General features: G+C 49.8%; 1 protein-coding gene across 2 annotated transcripts; it reads left to right on the forward strand.

Annotated features, from left to right (window-relative positions):
- Nucleotides 1–1434: 1434 nt before the first annotated feature.
- On the forward strand, nucleotides 1435–23538 carry TNPO3 (transportin 3). 2 transcript variants are annotated; one of them, XM_083380112.1, is made up of 18 exons: nucleotides 1435–1866; nucleotides 4215–4353; nucleotides 5041–5187; nucleotides 5671–5778; nucleotides 6269–6360; nucleotides 7832–7971; nucleotides 8738–8929; nucleotides 9070–9161; nucleotides 10429–10505; nucleotides 11378–11438; nucleotides 12095–12235; nucleotides 12638–12754; nucleotides 15704–15798; nucleotides 16870–17026; nucleotides 19327–19494; nucleotides 20258–20370; nucleotides 20949–21039; nucleotides 22828–23538. In XM_083380112.1, exons 1-17 carry the CDS (start codon nucleotides 1631–1633, stop codon nucleotides 21007–21009), a joined length of 2136 nt encoding a protein of 711 aa, XP_083236238.1. In that variant the 5' UTR covers nucleotides 1435–1630; the 3' UTR covers nucleotides 21010–21039; nucleotides 22828–23538. The 2 variants fall into 2 exon arrangements, with proteins under 2 accessions (XP_083236238.1, XP_083236237.1); XM_083380111.1 differs by having other exon boundaries at nucleotides 1452–1866; nucleotides 22985–23538.
- The last annotated feature ends 2778 nt before the right edge of the window (nucleotides 23539–26316 follow it).

Genomic DNA, 26316 nt, shown 5'->3' on the forward strand with positions numbered 1-26316 from the left:
ATTCTATTCTATTCTATTCTATTCTATTCTATTCTATTCTATTCTATTCTATTCTATTCTATTCTATTCTATTCTATTCTATTCTATTCTACCCTATTCTATTCTATTCTTCTCTTTTCTTCATTATTTTATTTTATTCTCTTTTCTTCATTATTCTATTCTATTCTACATTCTATTCTATATTTTGGTCTGTTCTATTCATCATTCTATTATTCTATTCTTCATTATTCTACTCTATTATTCTGTTCTATTCATTATTCTATTCTATTCTGTTCTGTTCTTCATTATTCTATTATATTCTATATTTTGGTCTGTTCTATTCATCATTCTATTACTCTATTCTTCATTATTCTATTCTATTCTTTTCTATTCCTTCATTATTCTATTCTGTTCTGTTCTGCATCCTGTTCTATGTTCTGTTCCATGTTCTGTTTTATTCTATTCTACTGTTCTGTTCTCCTTCCTTCTTTTCTCCATCCTTCCTTTTTCTATTCTATTCCTATTCCCTACCCTACCCTGCTCTTCTATATAGGATTAGTCCTTGAATTATGACTGCAGGTGGTCCTTGACTCACCACCACCACTCAGCCCAAAACATCTGTTGCTAAGTGAGGCAGATGTTAAATGAATTCTGCCCTGTTTTGCTACCTTTCTTGCCACAGTTCTTAAGTGAATGGCTGCAGTTGTTCAGTTAGCAACAGGGTGGCTAAGTGAATCCGGCTTCCCCTCCCCCCCCTTTGCTTTGCCTGTCAGAAGGTCGCCAGAGGGGATCCCGTGACCCCGGGGACACGGAAACGGTCATAAGTACGTGCCAGTCGCCAAGCGTGTGAATGTCAATCCTGGGGCGGATGCTGCAACGGTCGTAAATTGTGAAACATAGTCATAAGTCACTCTTTTTTCAGTGCCGTTGTAACTTTGAACGGCCGCTAAACGAAGAGTCGTAAACTGAGGACTGCCTTTATTGAAAATTGCGACGGACCTACTTTGGGGCTAGTTACAACCCGAATTCAAAATCTGAAGGATTCTCCATGGGGTGACGTGGCCAATCTTTGCCGTGTCCTGCCCGCCAGCTGACTTTCTGGCAAAAGCTCCCTGCGTTGCTTAACGACCGACACAACAGTGCCTGTAAATTCGCATCGGTCTCTCTTTGCTGCGGTCGCGACTTAACAACCCTGATGGGAATACTCCATTATGGCCTGAAGCTGAGGACTGCCCGCAAACAGATTTATTTTTCAGGTTTTTGCGACATCCCTTTCCCCCCCCTTGCAATTACTTGCTGGACATCTAGCCTGCTTGGTTATGGAAAATACGGGGCGGTCCTCGACTTACGACCGTTTGAAATTCTGACAGATCTACAACAACGTCTCCCCTATGTCAAGAGACGGTTAGATAGAAGATCCGAGGGCTCCCATTTTAGCACAATCCCGACAAATGGGGCTTAAGTACACAAAGTTCCCTAACTTACGACGGACCGACCTTGGTGCTAGTCATGACCTGGATTCAGAGTTCCCATGCTTCCCTCCCTGTGTTAGATACAGGTCTGTAATCATCCCTCTCCATCCAGTGTGATAGGAAAGTGTGAATAAGCACAGCCGGTCAGGTAATCTTGGGGGAATGGGAAAGGAGGCTGAATGTTAGCTGAGATCCTTGCGGGAAGATTAAGCAAGATCTCTGGGTGGCCTCTTTTCCAGCAACAGGACAAGACGTCGTCCAACTTGCACGAAGCCGCCTCGGACTGCATCTGTTCCGCCCTCTACGCCATCGAGAACGTGGAGATCCACCTCCCCCTCGCCCTGCAGCTCTTCCAGGGCGTCCTGACCCTGGAGACGGCCTACCACATGGCCGTAGCCCGCGAGGATCTGGACAAGTGAGTACCCGGAGCATCCTTCACCTGGGCCCTGTTGCTGGGAAGTGTTTGACAGCCAGACGTCCAGCCGGGTGGCACTCGAGTACATGTGGCTGTCTCGAAATTCCAATCTCAGTTGTTCAAGGGAAATGAAGCTGGCTCTGGGTTCAAGGAGATGTTCCCAAGAGGCACTGGGTTAGAAACCGGGAGGCACTGAGTTCTACTCCTGCCTTAGGCATGAAAGCCGGTTGGTGACTTTGGGGCAATCACCAGGAGACTGTAAGTTCTAGTTTCATCTTAGGCGTGAAAGCTGGCTGGGTGACTTTGGATCAACCACCAGGAGAGGGCGAGTTCTAGTTCTGCCGTAGGCATGAAAACTAGCTTGGTGACTTTGGGCCAGTCAGCAGGAGACAGTGAGTTCTAGTCCCACCTTAGGCATGAAACCCAGCTGGGTGACTTTGGGCCAATCCACCAGGAGACGGTGAGTTCTAGTCCCGCCTTAGGCATGAAAGCTGACTGGGTGACTCTGGGCCAATTACCAGGAGACAGTGAGTTCTAGTCCCGCCTTAGGCATGAAAGCCAGCTGGGTGACTTTGGGCCAATCCACCAGGAGACGGTGAGTTCTAGTCCCGCCTTAGGCATGAAAGCCGGTTGGTGACTTTGGGCCAATCACCAGGAGACGGTGAGTTCTAGTCCCGCCTTAGGCATGAAAGCCGGTTGGTGACTTTGGGCCAATCACCAGGAGACGGTGAGTTCTAGTCCCGCCTTAGGCATGAAAGCCGGTTGGTGACTTTGGGCCAGTCAGCAGGAGACAGTGAGTTCTAGTCCCACCTTAGGCATGAAACCCAGCTGGGTGACTTTGGGCCAATCCACCAGGAGACGGTGAGTTCTAGTCCCGCCTTAGGCATGAAAGCTGACTGGGTGACTTTGGGCCAATCCACCAGGAGACGGTGAGTTCTAGTCCCGCCTTAGGCATGAACACTGGCTAGGTGACATTGAGCCAATCATCAATTGCCAAGCGAGAGAGCTGTTCAGTGACTTTGGCCCCGTTTTACGACCTTCCTTCCCCCCGTTGTTAAGTGAATCCCTTGCAGTTGTTAAGCCATCCACACGGTTGCTAAGCGAATCCTGGCTTCCCCATTGACTCTGCTTGTCAGGGAGTTGCAAAAGGGGATCACGCGACCCTGGGATTCTGCGACCGTCGTAAATGTGAGTTGGCTTCCAGGCGTCTGAATTTTGGTCAGGGGACCGTGGGGGACGCTGCGACGGTTGTAAGTGGAGAAATGGTCGTAAGTCCCTTTTTCCCCCAGTGTCGTCGGGACTTTGAGCAGTTCACTAAATGAACTCTCTTAAGTGAAACACCTGTAGTGGATCTTCTGAATCCGGGGCAGAGATCTCCCTCAGCCGAGTCCCTGGGAATAGAGCGGAAATCAGGACAAAGCATTAAATGCAGGTAGCCCTCACTTATGACCACAGTTCAGCCCAAAATTTCCGCTGCTAAGCGAGACGTTTGTTAAGTGATCTTTGCCCCTTGCTTGCCTCCATTGTTAAGCGAGTCACTGCAGCGGATCAGTTAGCAACCCGGTTGTTAAGTGAATCCGGCTTCCCCCTTGACTTTTTTGCTTGTCAGAAGGTCGCCAAAGGGGACCGATCACCTGACCCCGGGACACTGCGACCGTCATAAACAGGAGTCAGTTGCCCAGTGTCTGAATTGTGATCGCGTGACCCTGGGGAGTGCTGTGAATAACGGTCCTAAATACATTTTTTCAGGGCCGTCATAACTTTGAGCGACCCCTAAATGAACCGTTGTAAGCCAAGGACTACCTGTGCAGATAGTCCTCCACTTAAAACCATTTGTTTAGACAGCGCTTGGAGTTACGACGGCACTGAAGAAAGGGGGTCAGGGCTGGTTCTCGCACTTCCTAATTCTCACAGCGTCCGGCGGTCACATGATCAAAATTGGGACATCCAACATGTGTTTACGACGCTTGCGGCATCTCGGGATCACGTGATCGTCATGGGCGACCTTCTCACCTCGCTTCAGACAAGCAAAGTGGGTGGAGAAGCCGGATCCCCTTAACGACCGTGTGATTCGCTTAACGATTGCACGATTCGCTTAATGGCTGCGGCGACGTGCTTAACAACCGTGGCAACAAAATTAAAAAGGGTTATGAAAACAGGGCAGGGCTCACTTCACTTCCTGGCCTTGCTGGTGGAAATTCTGGTCCCACTGATCGTCGTAAGTCGAGGAGCACTTGTGCATACGTCAGAAACTGCCTTGCCTTGATTTTGTGCCTACTGAGATTGTCTGGCCGACTCACCACTGCCTGGTGTTTTATTTTTTATTTATTTATTTATTTTCCCCCTAGGGTCCTCAACTACTGTCGGATCTTCACCGAACTCTGCGAGACCTTTCTGGACAAAATCGTTTGCACCCCGGGCCAAGGCTTGGGGGACCTGCGGACTATAGAGCTGCTCTTGATCTGTGCGGGACACCCCCAGTACGAGGTAAGAAGCCCCAGCCTCCGCCTTCCATTTCCTTGGTCCACATCTGCGGAGATTCCCCATCCTCCAGGTCACGGTTATCCCCCAAAGTGCTTTTTTTTCAAGAGGCAACTGGACTTCCTTGTTTGTCTTCGAAGACGTTTTGTTTCTCAATCGAGAAGCTTCTTCGGCTCCAACTGGATGGCGGGGAACGGGAGGATTTATACTCCTTGCAGAGAGCTGGTCATTTGCATCCTTTGAGCGGGTCGTTGAAGCCACTTGGAGGTTTGCCTGTGTCCTCAGAGTCACCCGAGTGACGCAAATGGGTGTCCCGGCCCTATCAGCAGTTCCAAGAAGGCTCCACCCCCATTTGCACCACTCAGGTGACCCCAAACTTACAGGAAAAACTTCCAAGTGGCCTCAACGGCTCCCCAAAAGCATGCAAATGACCAGCTCTCTGCAAGGAGTATAAATCCTCCCATTTCCCTGCCGTCCAGTCAGAACCTGATGAAGCTTCTCGGCCAAGAAGCGAAACGTCTTGGAAGCAAAACCAAGAAAGTCCCGTTGCCTCCTGAAAAAAAAAGCACCTTTGGGGTATCCTTGGTAGAACCTGCAACCGTCCTGAAAGTTTTGGGGTGCTGAAGAGTGTTGGGGGGGGCTGCTGCCTTGTGCCAGAAGAGGCAAATCTAAAAGGACCCCTCGCAACCTCAGGTGGTGGAGATCTCCTTCAACTTCTGGTACCGGCTGGGCGAGCACCTCTACAAGACCGACGATGCCATCATCCACAGCATCTTCAAGGCCTACATCCAGCGGCTCCTTCATGCCTTGGCCCGCCACTGCCAGCTGGACCCGGACCACGTAAGCCGGGTTTTTTTCCTCCCTCGCCCCCGTTGGTGTGGACCGGCGATCTTCAACCTTTCTGCTTGGTGGCCCGGTGTTGGGGCGTGTGTGTGAATGAATGAATGAATGAATGAATGAACCTTTATTTTCAAAGTGCAACCATGTATATGAGGGACGCGGTGGCTCAGTGGGTTAGGACGCTGAGCTTGTCGATCAGATCCCCGTTTGTCACGTGGTCAAAATTCAGACCCTCGATGACTGACTCGTATTTACGACGGCCGCAGTGTCCCGGGGTCACGTGATCCCCCTTGGCGACCCTCTGAGAAGCAAAGTCAGCGCCTCGGTTAGCGACGGAGATTTTGGCTCAGCTGGGATGGTCAGTCGAGGGCTACCTGTATGCTCAGCGTCACAACCTGAGGACTTCAACTCCCAGAATGCTTCAGCCGGCCCTGTCACCCTCTCGGTCATATCCTTTCTCTTCTTCTGCTCCGCAAATCCTAGGAAGGGATCCCCGAGGAAACAGACGATTTTGGGGAGTTCCGGATGAGAGTGTCGGATCTCGTCAAGGACTTGATCTTCCTGGTCGGCTCCGTGGAGTGCTTTGCGCAGGTGAGGGTCTGAGGGGGCCACGGGGAGCTTCATCGTGGTGCGCCCACCGTTCGCTCTTCCTTCTAGCCTGTTTTTGTTGAGATTGAGTTTTATTCCACCTTTATTACTCTATATATTTAAGCCAAGGCAACAAACATATGTCACCTTCCTTCCTACTCCCTATTGGCCCCACAACGACCCTGTGAGGTGGGTTGGGCTGAGAGATGGGGATTGGCCCAAAGTCACCCAGCTGGTTTTCGTGCTTAAGGCGGGACTAGAACTCACCGTCTCCTGGTGATGGGCCCAAAGTTACCCAGCTGGCTTTCACGCCTAAGACGGGACTAGAACTCACCGTCTCCTGGTGATGGGCCCAAAGTCACCCAGCCGGCTTTCGTGCTTAAGATGGGAGACTGGCGTGGTGGGGCTTTTCTCAGAGTTGAACATTGTTTGGCTGCTTCCTTCGCCCACGTATTCCTCCTCCTCCTCCTCCTCCCTCTATTTCTTCCTGCAGCTTTACGCCACTTTGAAAGAAGGCAACCCGCCCTGGGAGGTGACGGAGGCCGTGCTCTTCATCATGGCTGCAATAGCCAAGAGCGTTGACCAGTGAGTAGTGGGTGGGGGAGCCACCCCAGAGTCTGGGTGCTCCAGCCGTGGGGTTTCCCGTGTGAGTCTTTGTGTGGCTTTCCTAGTGTAGAATGAACAGTGTAAATTGGGCCCGGAATGTGTCTCTCCCAGACTCTTTTTTCTACCTGACTCGAAAGGGCCTGGCTTCCTATAACAATAACAGTCAAAGAGTTGGAAGGGACCTTGAAGGTCTTCTAGTCCAGCCCCGCTCAAGCAGGCGACCCTATACTATTCCAGACAAACGGCTGTCCAGTCTCTTCTTAAAAGCCTCCTTTACTGAGGAGGAAGTTGCTAGCTTGCCCCCTTTTACATATTTTCATTTATTTATTTATTTATTCCTTTGTTCCAACCATTATTATTTACATAAATAGAATAGTGTAGAGAAGTGGAGTGGAATGGAATGGAATGGAATGGAATGGAATGGAATGGAATAGAATAGAATAGAATAGAATAGAATAGAATAGAATAGAATAGAATAGAATAGAATAGAATAGAATAGAATAGAATAGAATAGAAAATATGGAATGGAATGGAATGGAATAGAATAGAATAGAATAGAATAGAATAGAATAGAATAGAATAGAATAGAATAGAATAGAATAGAATAGAATAGAATAGAATAAAAGGAAAATAGAACAGAACAGAACAGAATAGAATAGTTAGAATAGAATAGAATAGAATAGAATAGGAATAGAATAGAATAAAAGGAAAATAGAACAGAAGAGAATAGAATATTTAGAATAGAATAGAATAGAATAGTAGAAGAATAGAATAGAATAGAATAGTAGAAGAATAGAATAGAATAGAATAGTAGAAGAATAGAATAGAATAGGAATAGAATAGAATAAAAGGAAAATAGAACAGAACAGAATAGAATATTTAGAATAGAATAGAATAGAATACAATACAATACAATACAATAGAATACAATAGAATAAAATAGAATAGAATAGAATGGAATGGAATGGAATGGAAGAATAGAATAGAATAGAATACAATAGAATAGAATAGAATACAATAGAATACAATAGAATAGAATAGAATAGAATATATGGAATGGAATGGAATGGAATAGAAGAGAATGAAAATAGGGAATAGAATAGAACAGAATTTACATATATTCTATATATAGAGAGAGATATATATAGAATATATATATATGTATATATATATACACACACACACACATATATATATACACACACGTATATATATACATACATATACATATACATACATATATTTACACATATACATATACTTATATATATACACACAGACACACACAGTATAGAGAATATAAAATAGAATAGAACAGAATGGAGGAATATAGAATATATTAGTATATACTAGAATAGAATAGAATAGCTCAAAATAACTCAGGGCAGCAACTTTTGAGGGCTGAATTGTCCTGCTTTTCTTCCCCCCCCCCACCCCTCCACCCCCGCAGAGAGAATAACCCCACCCTGGTGGAAGTGCTGGACGGAGTGGTGCGTCTCCCCGAAGCCGTGCACACAGCGGTGCGCTACACAAGCATCGAACTGGTTGGGGAGATGAGCGAAGTGGTGGACAGGAACCCCCAGTTCCTGGGTGAGTTGGGGGGGAGGGGCGAGGCTGTGGCTCGGTCAGCACAGGCAGGTACCCCAAAGGACCCTCCGGACGAGGGGATTCTTCAGCTCCCTTTGCAGGGGGTGGGGACTTGTCATTCAGACCGGGCCTCTCTGGGTGGGTGGGTGAATGGGTGGGAGGGAGGGAAAGACGAAAGATGGAGAAAAGGAGGGAGGGAGGGAGGGAGGGAAGAATAGAAGGAAGAAAGGGAGGGAGGGAGGGATGGATGGATAAGGGAGTGGACGGTTAGGGAGAAGGAAGTATGGATGGATGGAAGAATAGGAACAAAGGATGGAAGGAAGGAAGGAAGGAAGGATGGAAGATGGATAGGTGAGTGGCAGGAAGGATAGGGAGGAAGTATGAAGGATGGATCGATGGAAGAATAGAAGGAAGAAAGTATGGATGGAAAGATGAATGGATGGAAGGAAGGAAAGGAAGGAAGGAAGATAGATTGAGTGGAAGGATGGATGGATGGATGGATAGAAGAGTAGAAGGAAGAAAGGATGGAAGGAAGGAAGGATGGAAGATGGATAGGTGAGTGGAAAGAAGGATAGGGAGGAAGTAATGAAAGATGGATGGATATAAGAGTAGAAGGAAGAAAGGAATGATGGAAGATGGATAGGGGAGTGGAAGGAAGGAGGGGGGGCTGCAAATGATCCCAGGGAAAAAGATGCTTCTGCCAAAGAAGCCCCTTCAGTCCCTTCCGGGCGCCCCCATCCAGCTCCTCCTCCTCCTCCTTCCCCCCCAGATCCGGTCCTGGGCTACTTGATGAAGGGCCTGTGTGAGAAGGCCCTGGCCTCCGTGGCCGCCAAAGCCATCCACAACATTTGCTCGGTGTGCCGGGACCACATGGCCCAGCACTTCACGGGCCTGCTGGAAATCGCCCGCTCTCTGGACTCCTTCATGCTCTCGCCCGAAGCGGCCGTGGGACTCCTGAAAGGTATGGCCTCAGCCTCCTCCTCCTCCTCCTCCCAGCCCCGGGCCCGGAGTGCCCCCTGGGTGCCAAGCTGGGCTCCTGCGGCGGAGGCCAAGCCCATCATCCTCGTGTGACCCACTCCTGTCCTCCCTCTCCTCGGGCAGGGACGGCGTTGGTGCTCGCCAGGCTGCCCCTGGAGAAGATCTCGGCGTGCCTCAGTGAACTTTGCGCCGTTCAGGTGATGGCCCTGAAAAAGGTGGGTGGTCTGCAGCGGGGCTGGGAGGGGTCCCTTTTCTCCGGGTGGAAAAGCAGCCCTCGGCTGGCGGGCCCTTCCCTGGCGGGCGCCTGCTCGCTCCTGTGCCCCCCGGGGAGACGTTTGCCGAAGGGAGCGTGGCCAGGTTGGAAAAACCCGGAGACGGGGAGTTCTAGTCCCGCCTTAGGCCTGCAAAGCCTGCTGGGTGATTTTGGGCTTTCTCTGAGCTCAGTCCACTTCAAAGCGTTGTAGGGAAAATAGGAGGAGGAAGAAGATGGCGCTTTGTGAAAATAATACAAGCAGGATATAAATTAGATAAAGAGAGAGGGTAAAAGATGGGAAGATAGAGAGAGAGAGAGTGAGAGAGAGAGAGAGAGAGAGAGAAATAGAGATAGATAGGATGAGAAATAGAGATAGATAGATAGATAGATAGATAGATAGATAGATAGATAGATAGATAGATAGATGATAGATAGATAGCTACTGCTAAGCTTGTAAGCCGCCCTGAGTCTTCGGAGAAGGGCGGGATATAAATGGAATTAAAATAAATAAATAGATAGATAGATAGATAGATAGATAGATAGATAGATAGATATGATATAGATACATATATAAATAGATATGAGAAGATAGAAATGAGAAAATAGAAATGAGAAGATAGAAGATTTTTTTAGAAATGAGAAGAGAGACAGATAGATAAATTGATAGGAATGATATAGATAGATATGAGAAGATAGAAATGAGAAAATAGATACAAATGAAAAGATAGAAATGAGAAGATAGAAATCAGATAGCTTGATTGATAGTTTGATAGGAATGACATAGATAGATATGAGAAGATAGAAATGAGAAGATAGATAGGTGGGAAGAAGGAAGATAGGTAGATATAGTAAATAGATAATGATATAGATATGAGAAGATAGGAATGAGAAAATGGAAATGAAAAGATAGAAATGAGAAGATAGAAATAAGATATATAGAAATGAGAATAGATAGGAAGAAGGAAGATAGGTAGATAAATAGATAGGAATGATAGAAATGAGAAGATAGAAATGAGAAGGTAGACACGGGGAGCTGGGAATTATAGGTGTTGTAGTCCACACCCGAGGCACCTCTTTGGAGGAGGGGTGTCTGAGGTTAAACAGGATGGCTCAGGAACCAAGACCTTCCGAGGCTGAATTTGGGCTACCGGACCGGTGGCTAATAAAATTTCTTCAATCAATAATCTTCCCCGCCTGGGGTGCTCCGGCGCCTTCTCCCTCTCCTTCAGCTGCTGTCTCAGGAGCCGAGCAACGGGCTTTCCTCGGACCCCACCGTGCCCCTCGACCGCCTGGCCGTTATATTTAGGTAAGCACCGGGGTGGGGCGGGGCTAGGGGTCCGAACAGCAGGCAGTACTGTGGCTTCTTTGCCGCACCCCCCACCCCCCTCCAATACTTTAGGGCGCTCTTCCTTGCCACGGTTTGGTCTTAGGAGACCTTCCTAGTCGTAGAAATGAGGAAGGATCTCTACAGAGCTCTCCTTGACTCAACAACACTCGAGTGCTCGGCTCAAGGATCCACTGATTCAGACAAAGAAGCCGACGGTGAACCCCGACAGGCTAATCAAAGGGCTGCCAAGAACATCCCCGTCCACAATGACGGGGCAAGCCACTCCTGTATAAAGGGGGAGCAAATCCGTACTAGCACTGATGGTGTTACCTAGCTGGGTCACGAAACGTCTGAAAAAAATCAAGCAAACTCAGAGTGCACCAAGGGACACCCCCGAGTCATTGTCTTCCTCCTCCTCCTCCTCCTCCTCCTCCTCACCGCATACCCCTCTCCCTCCTAGCACTGATGATGTTATCTAGTTGGGTCATGAAACGTCGCACCAAGGACACCCCCCCCCCAGAGTCATTCTCCTCCTCCTCCTCCTCTCCACAAACCCTCCCCCCTCCTAGCCCTGATGACGTTCCCTAGTTGGGTCATGAAACGTCTGCAAGGAAACCACCCAGCTCAGAGAGCAACAAGGACCCCCACGGTCTTCCTCCTCCTCTTCTCTGCATGCCCCACTGTCTCTTAGCACTGATGATGTTCCCTAGTGGGGTCATCCAATGTCTACAAGGAAAGCACCCAGCTCCAGATTCCCAGAGTCATCCTCATCGTCTCCTTACCCGCCCGCTTGAAACCAGCTTTCATCCCAGAGAGTTCCCTTTTTCTTTTGATTTCTCTTTCCATCCCAGGCACACCAACCCCATTGTAGAAAACGGACAGACGCACCCGTGCCAAAAAGTCATCCAAGAGGTAAACGGGCAGGGCCTGTTTGTGCCCCCCACCCACTCCTGAAAATCCAGAGCGGGGCCGACACTAAAGGGCTCCAGGTTGGGGAAAACTCCCACAGACCACGTTAGAGCAAACCTGGGCATTTTATGACCTCCAGGCCACAGCTGCCCATCTCTGGCTCTTGTAGGTCGCTTTCATTTTGAAAGTGACTGCTATTTTTTTCCAATTTACGTGTGTGTGCGTGTGTGTGTGTGTGTGCACGCACACGCGCACAACAGTCTCAATTTCTTACATGGCACCTTGGGAAATTTAACTGCCCACCCCTGTCTTGGAGGGTTTTTGTTTTTGCCCTTGGGGCTGTCGTCCACTGCAAGGGTCTCCAACCGTGGCGACTCTGTGGACTTCAACTCCCAGAATTCCTCAGCCAGCCATGCTGGGAGTTGAAGTTCCCCCCCCCCCCCATCTTAAAGCGTGCTGGCTAGGGAATTCTGGGAGTTGGTTCATCCATCTTAAAGCATGCTGGCTGGGGAATTCTGGGAGTTGAAGTCCACCCATCTTAAAGCATGCCAGCTGGGGAATTCTGGGAGTTGAAGTCCAGAAGTCTTCAACGTTGGAGAACCTTGGTCCACTACACTTCCTCCTGTCGTCCTTTTGACGTTCCTCTCGGTCTTCCCCAGATTTGGCCGGTGCTCTCGGAGACGTTGAACAAGCACCGGGCAGACAACCGCATCGTGGAACGCTGCTGCCGATGCCTGCGTTTCGCCGTCCGTTGTGTCGGGAAGGGGTCGGCAGCCCTCCTGCAGCCTCTGGTCACTCAGGTGAGGTTTTTTTCACCCCTCTGCCGACTGGCGTTCATTCCTGCAACGGAGTCCTAGGATAGTTTTTTTTAAAAAATAAAAAAGCAAACAGAACCATTCGCTTAGCGACCGTTCAAAATTGTAGCGGCGCTGGGGGAAAATGTTTTTAATTATGACCGGGTTTTTTCCCCCCCACACTTACCGTCGCAGCATCCTCCAGGGTCACGCCATCAAAATTCGGACGCTTGGCAACAGACTCACATTTGTGACGGTTGCAGAGTCCCGGTGGGGTGTGTGTGTCACGCGATCCCCTTTTACGACCTTCTGACAAGCAACGCGGGAAGCCAGATTCCCTTCAGGACCGCGTGACTCGCTTAACAACTGTGCGCTCCCCCGTTGAGTGCCGGCTGTTTTCCTTGGCAGATGGTGAGCGTGTACCAGGAGCATCAGCATTCCTGCTTCCTCTATCTGGGCAGCATCCTGGTGGACGAGTACGGCATGGAGGAAGGCTGCAGGCAGGGGCTGCTTGACATGCTGCAGGTAGGTAGGTAGGTCGGTGCTGGAGACGGGGCGGAGGGGAAGGCGAGGGGTCCTCTGCCCCCCCCCCTCCCCCGCTCCAGCCACTGTCTCAGGAGACCCTGTGGCTCCGTCCCTAGAGCAGGCGGGGCCCAAAACAAGCGGCTGAAGCTGGTTAATTGCCTGGTTCAGTCAAGTTCATTGCTCCTCTTGCAAACTCACACGTATCCCGTCAGAGCCAGTTGGGTCTAGACTCTAGTGGTTAAGGCACCGGGCTAGAAAGCGGTAGACCGCGAGTTCTAGTTCTGCCTTATGCATGAAAGCCGGCTGGGCGACTTTGGTTCAGTTGTCAGGAGACGGTGAGTTCTAGTTCTGCCTTATGCATGAAAGCCGGTTGGGCGACTTTGATTCAGTTATCAGGAGACAGTGAGTTCTAGTTCTGCCTTATGCATGAAAGCCGGTTGGGCGACTTTGATTCAGTTGTCAGGAGACAGTGAGTTCTAGTTCTGCCTTATGCATGAAAGCCGGTTGGGCGACTTTGGTTCAGTTGTCAGGAGACGGTGAGTTCTAGTTCTGCCTTATGCACGAAAGCCGGCTTGGCGACTTTGGTTCAGTTGTCAGGAGACGGTGAGTTCTAGTTCTGCCTTATGCATGAAAGCCGGCTGGGCGACTTTGGTTCAGTTGTCAGGAGACGGTGAGTTCTAGTTCTGCCTTATGCATGAAAGCCGGCTGGGCGACTTTGATTCAGTTATCAGGAGACAGTGAGTTCTAGTTCTGCCTTATGCATGAAAGCCGGTTGGGCGACTTTGATTCAGTTGTCAGGAGACGGTGAGTTCTAGTTCTGCCTTATGCATGAAAGCCGGCTGGGCGACTTTGATTCAGTTGTCAGGAGACAGTGAGTTCTAGTTCTGCCTTATGCATGAAAGCCGGTTGGGCGACTTTGGTTCAGTTGTCAGGAGACGGTGAGTTCTAGTTCTGCCTTATGCACGAAAGCCGGCTTGGCGACTTTGGTTCAGTTGTCAGGAGACGGTGAGTTCTAGTTCTGCCTTATGCATGAAAGCCGGCTGGGCGACTTTGGTTCAGTTGTCAGGAGACGGTGAGTTCTAGTTCTGCCTTATGCATGAAAGCCGGTTGGGCGACTTTGATTCAGTTATCAGGAGACAGTGAGTTCTAGTTCTGCCTTATGCATGAAAGCCGGTTGGGCGACTTTGATTCAGTTGTCAGGAGACGGTGAGTTCTAGTTCTGCCTTATGCATGAAAGCCGGCTGGGCGACTTTGGTTCAGTTGTCAGGAGACGGTGAGTTCTAGTTCTGCCTTATGCATGAAAGCCGGTTGGGCGACTTTGATTCAGTTATCAGGAGACGGTGAGTTCTAGTTCTGCCTTATGCATGAAAGCCGGTTGGGCGACTTTGATTCAGTTGTCAGGAGACAGTGAGTTCTAGTTCTGCCTTATGCATGAAAGCCGGTTGGGCGACTTTGGTTCAGTTGTCAGGAGACGGTGAGTTCTAGTTCTGCCTTATGCACGAAAACCGGCTTGGCGACTTTGGTTCAGTTGTCAGGAGACGGTGAGTTCTAGTTCTGCCTTATGCATGAAAGCCGGCTGGGCGACTTTGGTTCAGTTGTCAGGAGACGGTGAGTTCTAGTTCTGCCTTATGCATGAAAGCCGGCTGGGCGACTTTGGTTCAGTTGTCAGGAGACGGTGAGTTCTAGTTCTGCCTTATGCACGAAAACCGGCTTGGCGACTTTGGTTCAGTTGTCAGGAGACGGTGAGTTCTAGTTCTGCCTTATGCATGAAAGCCGGCTGGGCGACTTTGGTTCAGTTGTCAGGAGACGGTGAGTTCTAGTTCTGCCTTATGCATGAAAGCTGGCTGGGCGACTTTGGTTCAGTTGTCAGGAGACGGTGAGTTCTAGTTCTGCCTTATGCATGAAAGCCGGCTGGGCGACTTTGGTTCAGTTGTCAGGAGACGGTGAGTTCTAGTTCTGCCTTATGCATGAAAGCCGGCTGGGCGACTTTGGTTCAGTTGTCAGGAGACGGTGAGTTCTAGTTCTGCCTTATGCATGAAAGCCGGCTGGGCGACTTTGATTCAGTTGTCAGGAGACGGTGAGTTCTAGTTCTGCCTTATGCACGAAAACCGGCTTGGCGACTTTGGTTCAGTTGTCAGGAGACGGTGAGTTCTAGTTCTGCCTTATGCATGAAAGCCGGCTGGGCGACTTTGGTTCAGTTGTCAGGAGACGGTGAGTTCTAGTTCTGCCTTATGCATGAAAGCCGGCTGGGCGACTTTGGTTCAGTTGTCAGGAGACGGTGAGTTCTAGTTCTGCCTTATGCATGAAAGCCGGCTGGGCGACTTTGGTTCAGTTGTCAGGAGACGGTGAGTTCTAGTTCTGCCTTATGCATGAAAGCCGGCTTGGCGACTTTGGTTCAGTTGTCAGGAGACGGTGAGTTCTAGTCCCACCTTAAGCTTGAAAGTCGGCTGGGTGACTTTGGGCCAATGACTAGGAGACGGTAAGTTCTAGTTCTGCTTTAAGCCTGAAAGCTGGCTGGGTGAGTTTGGGCCAATCACCAGGAGACGGTGAATTGTAGTCCCTCCCTAGGCACGAAAGCCAGCTGGGGGACCTTGGGCCAGTCCCTCTCTCAGCCAGTCCCACCTCACAGGGTTGTCATTGTGTGGAAAACAAGAGGAAGAAGGTCAGTTGGGTCTGTTTGGCGCCTAGAGTTATCTGTAACCGTAATCAAGGCAGGATAGAAATAAAAGTGAATAAATAACCTTCCCCCCCGCTCCCCGGTTTCAGCCAAGCCTGCTGTGTGAACCCAGCCGTGGAGCTGGAAGGGGCCAGGCCATCTTGTGTCCCCAGTCCTGGGCAGGGACCCGGAAAGCAACAGGAGGAGAATTTTGTTTTTTTGGGGGGGGTTCCCACGCAAGGAGACGTGCTCCGGCCGGTCTGCTGAGCCGTCCCCTTGTCCCTTCATCCCAGGCGCTGTGTGTCCCCACTTTCCGGCTGCTTGAGCAACCCAACGGGCTCCAGAACCACCCAGACACCGTGGATGACCTCTTCCGGCTGGCCACCAGGTACCCCCACCTCGGCCCGTTCCTGGCCCAAGAAGGGAGCGGCCCCAAATGGGACCCTCCTGGGTGGCCTGGATTCCAGGGTGCCAGGTGGCGCAAATCCCTTTGAATCTGAGACTGGCGGAGGCAGATGGAAGAGGCCGGTGGGACTGACTTGTGCAGTGACCGCAGCAGATGAAATGGAAGGATAGGAAAAGAGGAATAGAGAGAACGACAGAGAGAGACAGACGTGGGTGGATGAGCAGGTGTAAAGGTAGACGGTAAATGATAGCTGGGTGACAGGTGAATGGTGGGTGGATGGACGAGCAGAGAGATAGGTAGCTAGAGAGAAATACATAGAGGGACGGATAGAGGGATAAATAGATGACAGACAGACAGATAGATAAATGATTGATAGATGAGAGATGGAATAGATTAGATAGATACATAGATGATAAATGAGAGAGATGGGATGGATGGATGGATGATAGATTGATGATAGATAAATGATTGATAGATGAGAGAGATGGAATAAATTAGATAGAAAATAGAAATGAAGATAGAAATGAGAAGATAGATTAGATGATAGATAGATAGATAGATAGATAGATAGATAGATAGATAGATAGATAGATAGATGATAGATAGATAGATAGATGAGAGATACATGAGAGATGGAATAGATAGAGGGATGGATGATAGATGATAGATAAATGATTGATAGATGAGAGAGATGGAATAGATTAGATAGAAAGGTAGGTTGATAGATAGAAAGAAAAATAGATAAATGATGGATGGATAGATAGATAAATGATGGATAGAGATAGATAGATAAATGATGGATAGATAGATGGGGGGAGGGGACAGACGAACAAATGGATAGATGGACAGATGGATGGAGGGGCATCCAGAGAGACGGAGAGAGAGAGAGAGACAAACAGGCAGATAGAGGGAGGAGAGGCTTCAGTAGGGAGCAGAAAGAATTCCACTGAGATGCCTCAATTGCCCCCTTAATTTGCAACGCCCCCAACCCCCATGTGGGAGGGGTGGCTGTGAGAAACGTCTAACTCCCTCTCCCCCCCCACCCCGTCACAGGTTCATCCAGCGCAGCCCACTCACCCTCCTGCGCAGCCAGGTGATCCTCCCCATCCTGCAGTGGGCCATCGCCGCCACCACCCTGGACCACCGGGACGCCAACTGCAGCGTCATGAAGTTCTTGCGCGACCTCGTCCACACCGGAGTGTCCAACGATGTGAGTCGGGGGCGGCCGGCAGGTGACGGGGCACAGCGGTAGCCGTGCTTGGGTTTTGGAAACGGGCTGGCTTATCCGATTCTCGGCTGTCCTAGGCAGATCCGTCGCTTTGGTTACCTTTTCCAGAATCTTCCCAGGTATTGAGGTCAGGCTGACAGGTCTGTAGTTTCCTGGATCCATTTCCCCCCCCCCCCCCCCACACACACACTTGTTTTGAAGTTGGGGACCATGTCAGCTCTTTTCCAGTCCTCTGGTACTTCCCTGGTGCTCCAGGAACAATAACAACAACGACAATAATAATAAGAAGTTGGAAGGGACCTTGGAGGTCTTCTAGTCCAACCGCCTCCTCAGGCAGGAAACCCTATACCATTTTAGACAAATGGCTATCCAATCTCTTCTAGAAAACCTCCAGTGTTGGAGCATTCACAACTTCCGGTGGCAGGCTGTTCCACTGGTTAATTGTTCTCACTGTTCAGGAAGTTTCTCCTTATTTCTAGGTTGCTTCTCTCCTTGATGAGTTTCCATGATCCGTTGCTTCTTGTCCTGCCTTTGGGCGCTTTGAAAAATAGCTTGACTCCCTCTTCTTTGGGGCAGCCCCTGAGATACTGGAAGACTGCTATCATGTCCCCCCTCCTCCTTCTCTTCATTAAACTAGACATACCCAATTCCAGCAACCGTTCCCTATATGTTTTAGCTTCCAGTCCCCTGATCATCTTTGTTGCTCTTCTCTGCACTCTTTCTAGAGTCTCAACATCTTTTTTATATCGTGCTGACCAAAACTGGATGCCGTATTCCAGGTGTGGCCTTACCAAGGCCTTGTAAAGTGGTATTGAAAGATACAGTGCAGTGGTTCTGAGATCACGTCTGCCAGTTCCTTCAGAACCTTGGGGTGTAACCCATCTGATCCCGGTGATTTATATTTATCAAGATTAGACAGGTGTTCTATAACCCTCTCCTTGCTTGTTTTAATCTTTATTTCGAGTCTGCCTTTTGCAGTTATGTTTTTGGTAGGTTGGGCTATAGCTTCTTTTTTTTTTTTGGCGTGAAGAGCGATGCAAAGAAGGAGTTAAGCAGCTCTGCTTTCTCCCGGCTGCCTGTTCCTTCCTTGCCATCTTCTCTCATTAGTGGACTGACAGTTTCGTGGACTTTTTCCTTATTATTTATATCTTGAAAGAAACTTATTTTTAAAATTTTCTTTGACTTTTGTTTGCAAGTCTTTGATCGTTCTGAGCCTTTGCTTTCCTGACTTTTTGCAGATTCGGGCTATTTGCTGATATTCTGCCTTAGTTATGTGTCCCTCTTTCCTTCCCCCCCCCCTGGTGAGTTGAACTCGTCTTACCATTCTCCTGCCTTTTTTAACTTGTATAGGTAGTCCTCAACGTATGACCGCAATCGAGCCCAAAATTTATGTCGCTAAGTGAGACATTTGTTAAGTGAGTTTTACCATTTTTTTTCTTGCCACATTTGTGAAGTGAATCACTGCCGTTCTTAAATTAGTAACCCGGTTGTTAAATGAATGCGATTTCCCCATTGACTTTGCTTGTCGGGAAGTTGCAAAACGGGATCACGTGACCCCGGGATGCAGCAACGGTCATAAATGTGAGTCAGTTGTCAAGCATCTGAATTTTGATCCTGCGGCTATGGGGGATGCTGCAAGGGTCATAAGTGTGAAAAATGGTCATACGTCACTTTTTTCAGAGCTGCTGTAACTTCGAACAGTCACTAAGTGAACTGTTGTAAGTTGAGGACTATTTGTACTCTTCCTAAACTGTGGTGTTTTTTTTAACGGTACTGTTTTTGGTCGGTTGGACTGTTTTTTCCTTTTGTGTAAAGACAGATGCAAAAAACGAGTTAAGCAATTCCGTTTTCTCCCTGTTGCTCGTCCCCTTCTTGCCATGTTCTCCCATTCGTGGACCGGTCGTTCCCTTATAATAATATAATAATAATAGGTTGGAAGGGACCTTGGAGGTCATCTAGTCCAACCCCCTGCTCAGGCAGGAAACCCTATACCATTTCAGGCACTTTCTTTTTCTTTTTACGCGTCGAAAGAAGCTTTTGTTTTTGTTATTTTGGACTATTGTTGCAATAGTCTTGAATTGTCATTCATTTTGAGCCTTAGCTTTCCTGACTTCATCTTTGCAGATTCGGGCTATTAGCTGGTATTCTGCCTTAGTTATGTGCCCCTCTTTAGACAAGGCTTTAGCCAAAGGACCAGACTCTTAAACCTGCCGCCTGGAGTGGAGGCAGGGGGTGGCCAGCGCCTGAGGTCTCTCCGTTGTGTGGTTGTGTGTCGTTTGCAGCACGAGGAGGACTTTGAGGCCCGCAAGGAGCTCATCGGGCAGGTGATGACCCAGCTGGGCCAGCAGTTGGTGAGCCAGCTGTTGCAGACCAGCTGTTTCTGCCTGCCGCCTTACACCCTACCGGATGTAGCCGAGGTGCTGTGGGAGATCATGCAGGTCGACAGGCCGGTAAGGGGGGTAGGAGGCTGTGCGGGGACCCCGGGTGGATTGTCCCTCCCTGAGGGCGGAAGAGCAACCCATGGGTAGGGGAGAAGAGAACAACCCCCCCCTCCAAACTAGACCAGCCGTCTAAGTGGATAGATGGGTGGGTGGGTGGATAATAGGTAGATAGATGGATGGGTGGGTGGGTGGATGGGTGAGAGAGAGAGAGAGAGAGAGAGAGAGAGAGAGAGAGAGAGAGAGAGATAGTAAGAAATGATTAGATAGATAGATAAATAGATAGATAGATAGATAGATAGACAGATAGACAGATAGATAGATAGATAGACGGATAGACGGATAGATGGATAGATAGATAGACAGACAGATAGATAGATGGATAGATAGATGAGAGATAAAGGGATAGATGGAATAGTTATAGACACGTAGATGGAAGGATGGATACATATATAGATAGATGATATATGAATGATGGATAGATAAAAGAGAGGAATGGGGAGGGAGGGATGGACAGACAGACGGATGGTAGATGGAGGGATAGACAGATAAACAGGCCGGTGGAAGGAGGGAGAGACAGATGGACAGATAGATGGGGAAGGGAAGCATTGCACCAAGCCTTCTAATTGCCCCCTTAATTCGCAACACCCCCAATAGCCTTTTGGCAGAGGGACCTGGGTGGGGGAGTGTGCAGGGCAACTAGATCACTCAAGAGGGTCTTACTATCTCTCTACTTTCCTCCCCTCCTCCCCCCCCAAAAAAATCTTGGCAATAGACGTTCTGCCGCTGGCTGGAGAACTCCTTGAAAGGGTTGCCGAAGGAGACCACGGGGGGTGCCGTTCAGGTGACCCACAAGCAGCTGACGGACTTCCACAAGCAAGTCACCAGGTCAGTGGGGAGGGCGGCGGGAAGCCTCTTGAGCGGGGATCTTCAGACTTGGCCCTTGGATGACTTGTGGACTTCAACTCCCAGAATTCCTCAGCCAGGCACGCTGTGCCTGGCTGAGGAATTCTGGGAGTTGAAGTCCACAAGTCATCCAAGGGCCAAGTTTGGAGAGCCCCGCTCTTGAGTCTTCTCTGGGACCGGCTCCAACATGGGTGCATGTTCCCCCTCCTCTCCCCCATTTGAAAATTACTCCACGGACATAAAATTGAAATTTTAGCACATGGAGAGAAAAAAAACCAAAAACAAACCACGTGTCTCATTGCTGCCGTACTGGCCGTCCTCGATTTACGACCCAATTAGGGTCGCAATCTCCATTGCTAACCGGTTGTTAAGTGAGTCCTCTCTTTGTCACGGCCGTTAAGCGGATCTGGCCTTCCTCTCCTGTCCCCCCCCCCCCTTTGACTCTGCCAGTCAGGGGACGGTCCCCCACGGCGACCCTGGGGTGGTGCGGTCGTGTTTTTTTTCCCCCCTTCCCGCCAAAATCCACCCTCTTTTCTCTCCGTTCTCCTTCCCTCCGGCAGCGCTGAGGAATGCAAACAGGTTTGCTGGGCTTTGAGGGATTTTACCAGACTCTTCCGGTAGCTGAGGCCTCTTTCGCTCTGCCTGTCCCAGGTGAGTAGCTGCTGTGGACCCCCCTTTTCTGCTTTAAAAAATAAAAAAGGTGGGGTGCAGGCCCGAAGTCATCTACTGCTCAGGGAAGTCGGCCTTTCGTTAAATCAGTGGTTCCCAAACTTGGGATGAGTCGACTTCCACTCCCAGAATTCCCCAGCCGGCGTGCTTGAAGAGGGGTGGACGTAAACTCCCAGAATTCCCCAGCCGGCCTGCTTGAAGAGGGGTGGACTTCAACTCCCAGAATTCCCCAGCCGGCCTGCTTTAAATGGGGTTTACTTCAACTCCCAGAATTCCCCAGCCGGCCTGCTTTAAGAGGGGTGGACTTCAACTCCCAGAATTCCCCAGCTGGCCTGCTTTAAGACGGGTGGACTTCCAGAATTCCCCAGCCGGCCTGCTTTAAGACGGGTGGACTTCGACTCCCAGAATTCCCCAGCCACCATGCTTTAAGATGGGTAGATTGCAAAACGCAGATTTCTCCACTGGGCGGGGGGGTTGGAGAATTCTGGGAGTTGAAGTCCACTGTGGAGTTTCCTTGATGCTCTCTGAGCTTGATTGTTTTGGAGGAGGAGAAAGAGATGGGAGGAGGAGGAGGAGGAGGAGCAGGCCGCAAAGGTCTGTGGGGTCCTTGGTGCTCTCTGAGCTGGGTGGTTTCCTTGCAGACGTTTCATGGCCCAACTAGGGAACATCATCAGTGCTGGAAGGGAGTGAGGTTGGTGGAGAGGAGGAGGAGGAGGAGGAGGAAGGACATTTCATGACCCAGCTATCATCAGGGCTAGAAGGGAGTGAGGTTTGTAGGGAGGAGGAGGAAGAGGAGGAGGAGGAAGGACTGTGGGGTCCCTGGTGCTCTCTGAGCTTCTGGTTTCCTTGGAGACGTTTCATGACCCAACTAGGGAACGTCATCAGTGCTGGAAGGGGAGGGGGGTTTGCTTTCTGTTTATATGCCGGTGAGTGACTCGTCCTGTCAGTGTCGGGGGCAGTGAGGTTTTGCTCTTGGCAGTTCCTTTGATTAGGCTGTTGCTTACCGTTCAGTTGTTTCTCTGAGTTCCCCAAGGAACTAATCCCCAAGGTCACTCCCACCCACGGGGATGGGCAACTTGTACATAAGCCCCACACTCACTAACACTGAAGAGGCTCCCTAGCTGGGTCATGAAACGTCTGCAAGAAAGCCACCCAGCTCAGAGAGCACCAGGGACCCCACAGTTCTTCCTTCCTTCCTTCCTTCCTTCCTTCCTTCCTTCCTTCCTTCCTTCCTTCCTTCCTTCCTTCCTTCCTTCTCCTTTCTAGCCCTGATGATGTTCCCTAGTTGGGTCATGGAACGTCTGCAAGGAAACCTCCTCCTCCTCCTCCTCCTCCTCTCCCTTCCACACAGCCTACTCCCTACACACACCGCTCGCTTCTAGCACTGCTGATGTTCCCTAGTCCAGGGCTTTTCAACCAGTGTCACGGGTACCACCTGTGGTACATGGGCACCTGGCAGGTGGTACGCGACCATCCTAGAAAAGTGGTGGTGGGGGAGGGGAATGATCTGAACCGGTGGCAGCACCGCACAAGCCTGAGCGAGAGACGGCTGGAGCTAGGCGACTGGTGGTACTCGGATGTTGCCATATCCTAAAAGTGGTACAGTGGGTGAAAAGGTTGAAAAGCCCTGCCCTAGTTGGGTCATGAAACGTCTGCAAGAAAACCGCCAAGCTCAGAGAGCACCAAGGACCTCACAGTCTTCCTCCTCCTCCTCCTCCTCCTCCTCCTCCTCCTCCCCCTCCCCACTCTACAACCCCCCCTCCCTTCTAGCACTGATGATGTTCCCTAGTTGGGTCATGAAACGTCTGCAAGGAGACCACAACTAACAACTACTGGATGCCTTGCAAAAGTCCCTTTGGCACATCGATCCCAGAATGCCTTTCGGGTTCATCCCATCAGATGTTGGTTTCCTCTTCCTTTCCCCCAGGAATGTCTTTATTTTCAGAAGAGGAAATAAAACAGCCAAGACGGTGAAATCACAACCAGCAAAACTTCACTGCGGCCGAAGGCTCCGAATCGCTCCGGTGTGTCCCGCCAATCCAGAAGAGACGCTTGGCTGCAAGAATCAGTCGGTGAAGTTCCTGCTTGTGAGTGAGAAAAGAGAAAGGCAGAAAGAAAGAAAAAAAAAACCACAAAAACCAGGGGGAAAAAAATAATAATTAAAACAAACAAACAGAGGAAAGCCGAAGCGCCATTTTAACCTGCAACTGTCGAGGGCTGCCGTTCAAGGGGGGAAGAGGGGAAGAAACAGCTTTCCGGATGGACTGGCTTTGGAGAAAAGAAAAGAAAAGAAAAAAAAGTGAGAGAGAAAGAGAGAGAGAACAAAACGAGAAGAAAAAGAGGGGGGGAAGGAAACTAACAATAAAAAAAGTTTTTTATTAAAAAAAAAACCCACCCAAACATGAAACCACCCACAGCTAATTTGCTTGGTAAAGGGGGAGGGGAAAAAAAACAACGAAACAACCCCAGTAATAATAAAAAGGAGGGAGGGAGGGTTGGGGAGAAACACCAAAAAAAAAAAATATTTTAATTTCTGTGAAATGAAAAAGATCCGTAGAGGGGGAGTTGGCCTACCCCGCGAGGTCGGCGGCGAGAAACGGTTCTTTGGTTTGTTTGGGGCGAGTTCATTTCCCAGGGCTATAAGGACACCCCTCCCCGCCTGCCCCCCTCGCGGCTAGACACCGGAAGCCACGGCTGAAGACCCGCTCCCCATTTTGACTGGGTGGGTGGGTGGGACGAAGCCGCGGGTGGTGGTTCTTCCCCTTTCCATCCAGCGCGAAAGATGGGAAGATCCAACTGCCTTCCCGTGCCCATCAACGTGCCAGCTTCTTTCGATAAAACTTGTTATAATATATATTTTATATATATCTATATAAATACATATACACACACATCTATATTTCTTTTCTTTCGGCCGATTTGGTTTTGGATTTTTTGTTTTTTTTTAGTGGGTTTTCCTCCCCCCCCCCCGAGAATTTGGTTTCGATCGGTTTGGGGATGATTCTAAAATTTTTTTTCCCTTTTTCTTTTTTCTTTTTAAACGGCAGGAGGGGAAAAGGCTTCCGGAGAGGTTTCGGGGCGCGGGTAGGGGCGTGGGGGCAGGCAGATTATTTTGTGAAAAAGATCTGGCGCCGGGATTCGAACGCGAAGGCAGGAAGAGGGGTGGGTGGGGGTCCCGTTCCGTCTGGTGTATGTGGGGGGGGAGGTAGGAGAGCAGCCCTCTTTGAGAACTGGGGGGGCGAAAGGAACCCCACAAAGAAAAAAAAGAAAAAGAAATAAAAAAACAGACAAAACAATTGAACGCTAGTCGTCTCCGGCGCCTTTTTGTCACGCGCGCGCTCGCCAAGGATTAGGCGGTTCCCCCCCCCCTCCCGGTGCAAAAAAAGTTAATAGGGTTCCGCTTTCTCTTGCGGGTTTTTTTTGCACGATCGGCGCCGGTTTTATCTCTGGCTTCGGGATCCCGCCGCGTTCTCTGGGCTGCGTCAAGCAATGGCTCCGAGGCGTCGGAAAAGCCGTCACAGCTTAGTCGGGCGAGGAATCGGAAGCTTTGGGTTTCCGGCTCAGCCCTGGAGGGAAGCATCTCGTGACCCAACTAGGTAACAACCTCAGGGCTAGGATGGAGGGTGGTTTCACGTGCTAGGGGCTTCCCCTGACTGGTAGTTCCGACCCACGAAGAGTGGAACCGAGGAAGCAGCGAGAAGACTCCCATGTGCACGGAGAGGGCCAGCCGCTTGCAGAGAAAGAGCGAGCAGAGCCCGCTCTGAGCGCGGATGCCGTTCCCTACTTGGCTCACGGAACGTCTGCAAGAAAACAGCCAAGCTCAGGGACCCATAATCCTCCTCCTCTCTCCCCTCCTCTTCTTCCTCCTCCCCTTCTCCTGCTCCTCTGTACAATTCCCAGGTCTTCTAGCACTGATGATGTTCCCTAGTTGGGTCATGAAACATCTGGCAGAAAACCACCAAGCGCAGAGAGCAACAAGGACCCCACAGTCGTCGTTCTCCTCTTCCTCCTCCCTTTCTTTCTTCTCCAAATACCCCTCTCTTCTAGCACTGATGATGTTACCCAGTTGGGTTACAAAACGTCTGCAAGAAAACTACCAGGCTTGGCACCAAGGAGTCCGCACTCCTTCTCTTTCTCCTCCCTTTTTTGTCCCCTCCATTCGACCCCTAGTCCCGTGATCAAAATTGGGCCGCTTGGCTCCTTGTTCATAAGTATGACGGTCGCAGCTTCCCAGGGTCACGCGATCCCCTTTGGCCACCTTCCGATAAGCAAAGCCAATTGGGGGGGGAGCCCGATTCACTTAACAACCTTAACAGTTGCCCTGATTCACTTAACAACCGTGGCGAGAAAACTTGCCGAGTCTCACTTAGCAACAGAAAGTTCGGACTCAGTTGCAACCGCAAGCCGAGAACGGTCTGTAATTCGCAAACTCCTGGTTTTCCAGCTGAATCAGTCGGCCAAACACTGTCTCGGGATCCTTCCGAGATCCCTGGCCTGATTCGCACCAAAACCCTGGAAGCCCCCCCCCCCCCCGGATGAAGGAATCGGCCTTTGACACACTGGCTGGATCGATTTTTTTATTCAAATATTAAGCTTGAATGATTTAAGGCCCAAGAATTTCTTGGGGGCTTGAGTCCCTATTCCCATTTCCTTCCTTCCAAACCAAAGGAGGATTTGGGGGTGCAGAGAAAAGGGGGGGGTGGGCTCAAATGAAACTTTACCTCCATTTGGGGTGGGGGATTTTCCAAGTTTTGGGAAGCACCGGCTTTGTGGGGGGGAGGGGGGCTACAGGGATTCGCCCTGCCGGAATGAAAAGAATGAAAAACTCAAAATTCCTCATGTTGAAAAAGGGGCTGCCAAATTGACTTGCTTCTCTTACAATCTGTGGGTTGTCCCCGACTTACAACGGCTTGTTTAGTGACTGTTCAAAGTTACGGCGACAGGGAGAAAAGTGGCAACCACCGTTTTTTACACCTGTGGCCGTTGGCGGCCTCCCCGTGGTCACGTGATCAAAATTCAGAGGCTCGGCAACTGCCGTGTACTTCTGACGGTTGCCGCGTCCCGGGGGGGTGGGGGGTTGGTCTTTTGCGACTTTCTGAGGAGCAAACTCAAATGGGGGGGGAGCCGGATTCGCTTTATAACCGGGTTACTAAGTTAATGGCTGCAGTGATTCACTTAACAACCGGGGCAAAAAAAAGTTGCAAAATGAGGCAAACCTCACTTGATTTGTTTCACTTAGCAACAAATGTTAGGCTCAGC

This window comes from Vipera ursinii (genome assembly GCF_947247035.1).
Source record: "Vipera ursinii genome assembly, contig: scaffold_178, whole genome shotgun sequence".
Taxonomy (NCBI): Eukaryota; Metazoa; Chordata; class Lepidosauria; order Squamata; family Viperidae; genus Vipera; species Vipera ursinii.

Coding starts and splice junctions, on each gene's coding strand:
- TNPO3 (XM_083380112.1), top strand. CDS start 1,631: ATGTTAGCTGAGATCCTTGCGGGAAGATTAAGCAAGATCTCTGGGTGG. Junction 5,188..5,670: donor GCCAGCTGGACCCGGACCAC/GTAAGCCGGGTT, acceptor CGCAAATCCTAG/GAAGGGATCCCCGAGGAAAC. Junction 10,506..11,377: donor CGCCTGGCCGTTATATTTAG/GTAAGCACCGGG, acceptor TTTCCATCCCAG/GCACACCAACCCCATTGTAG.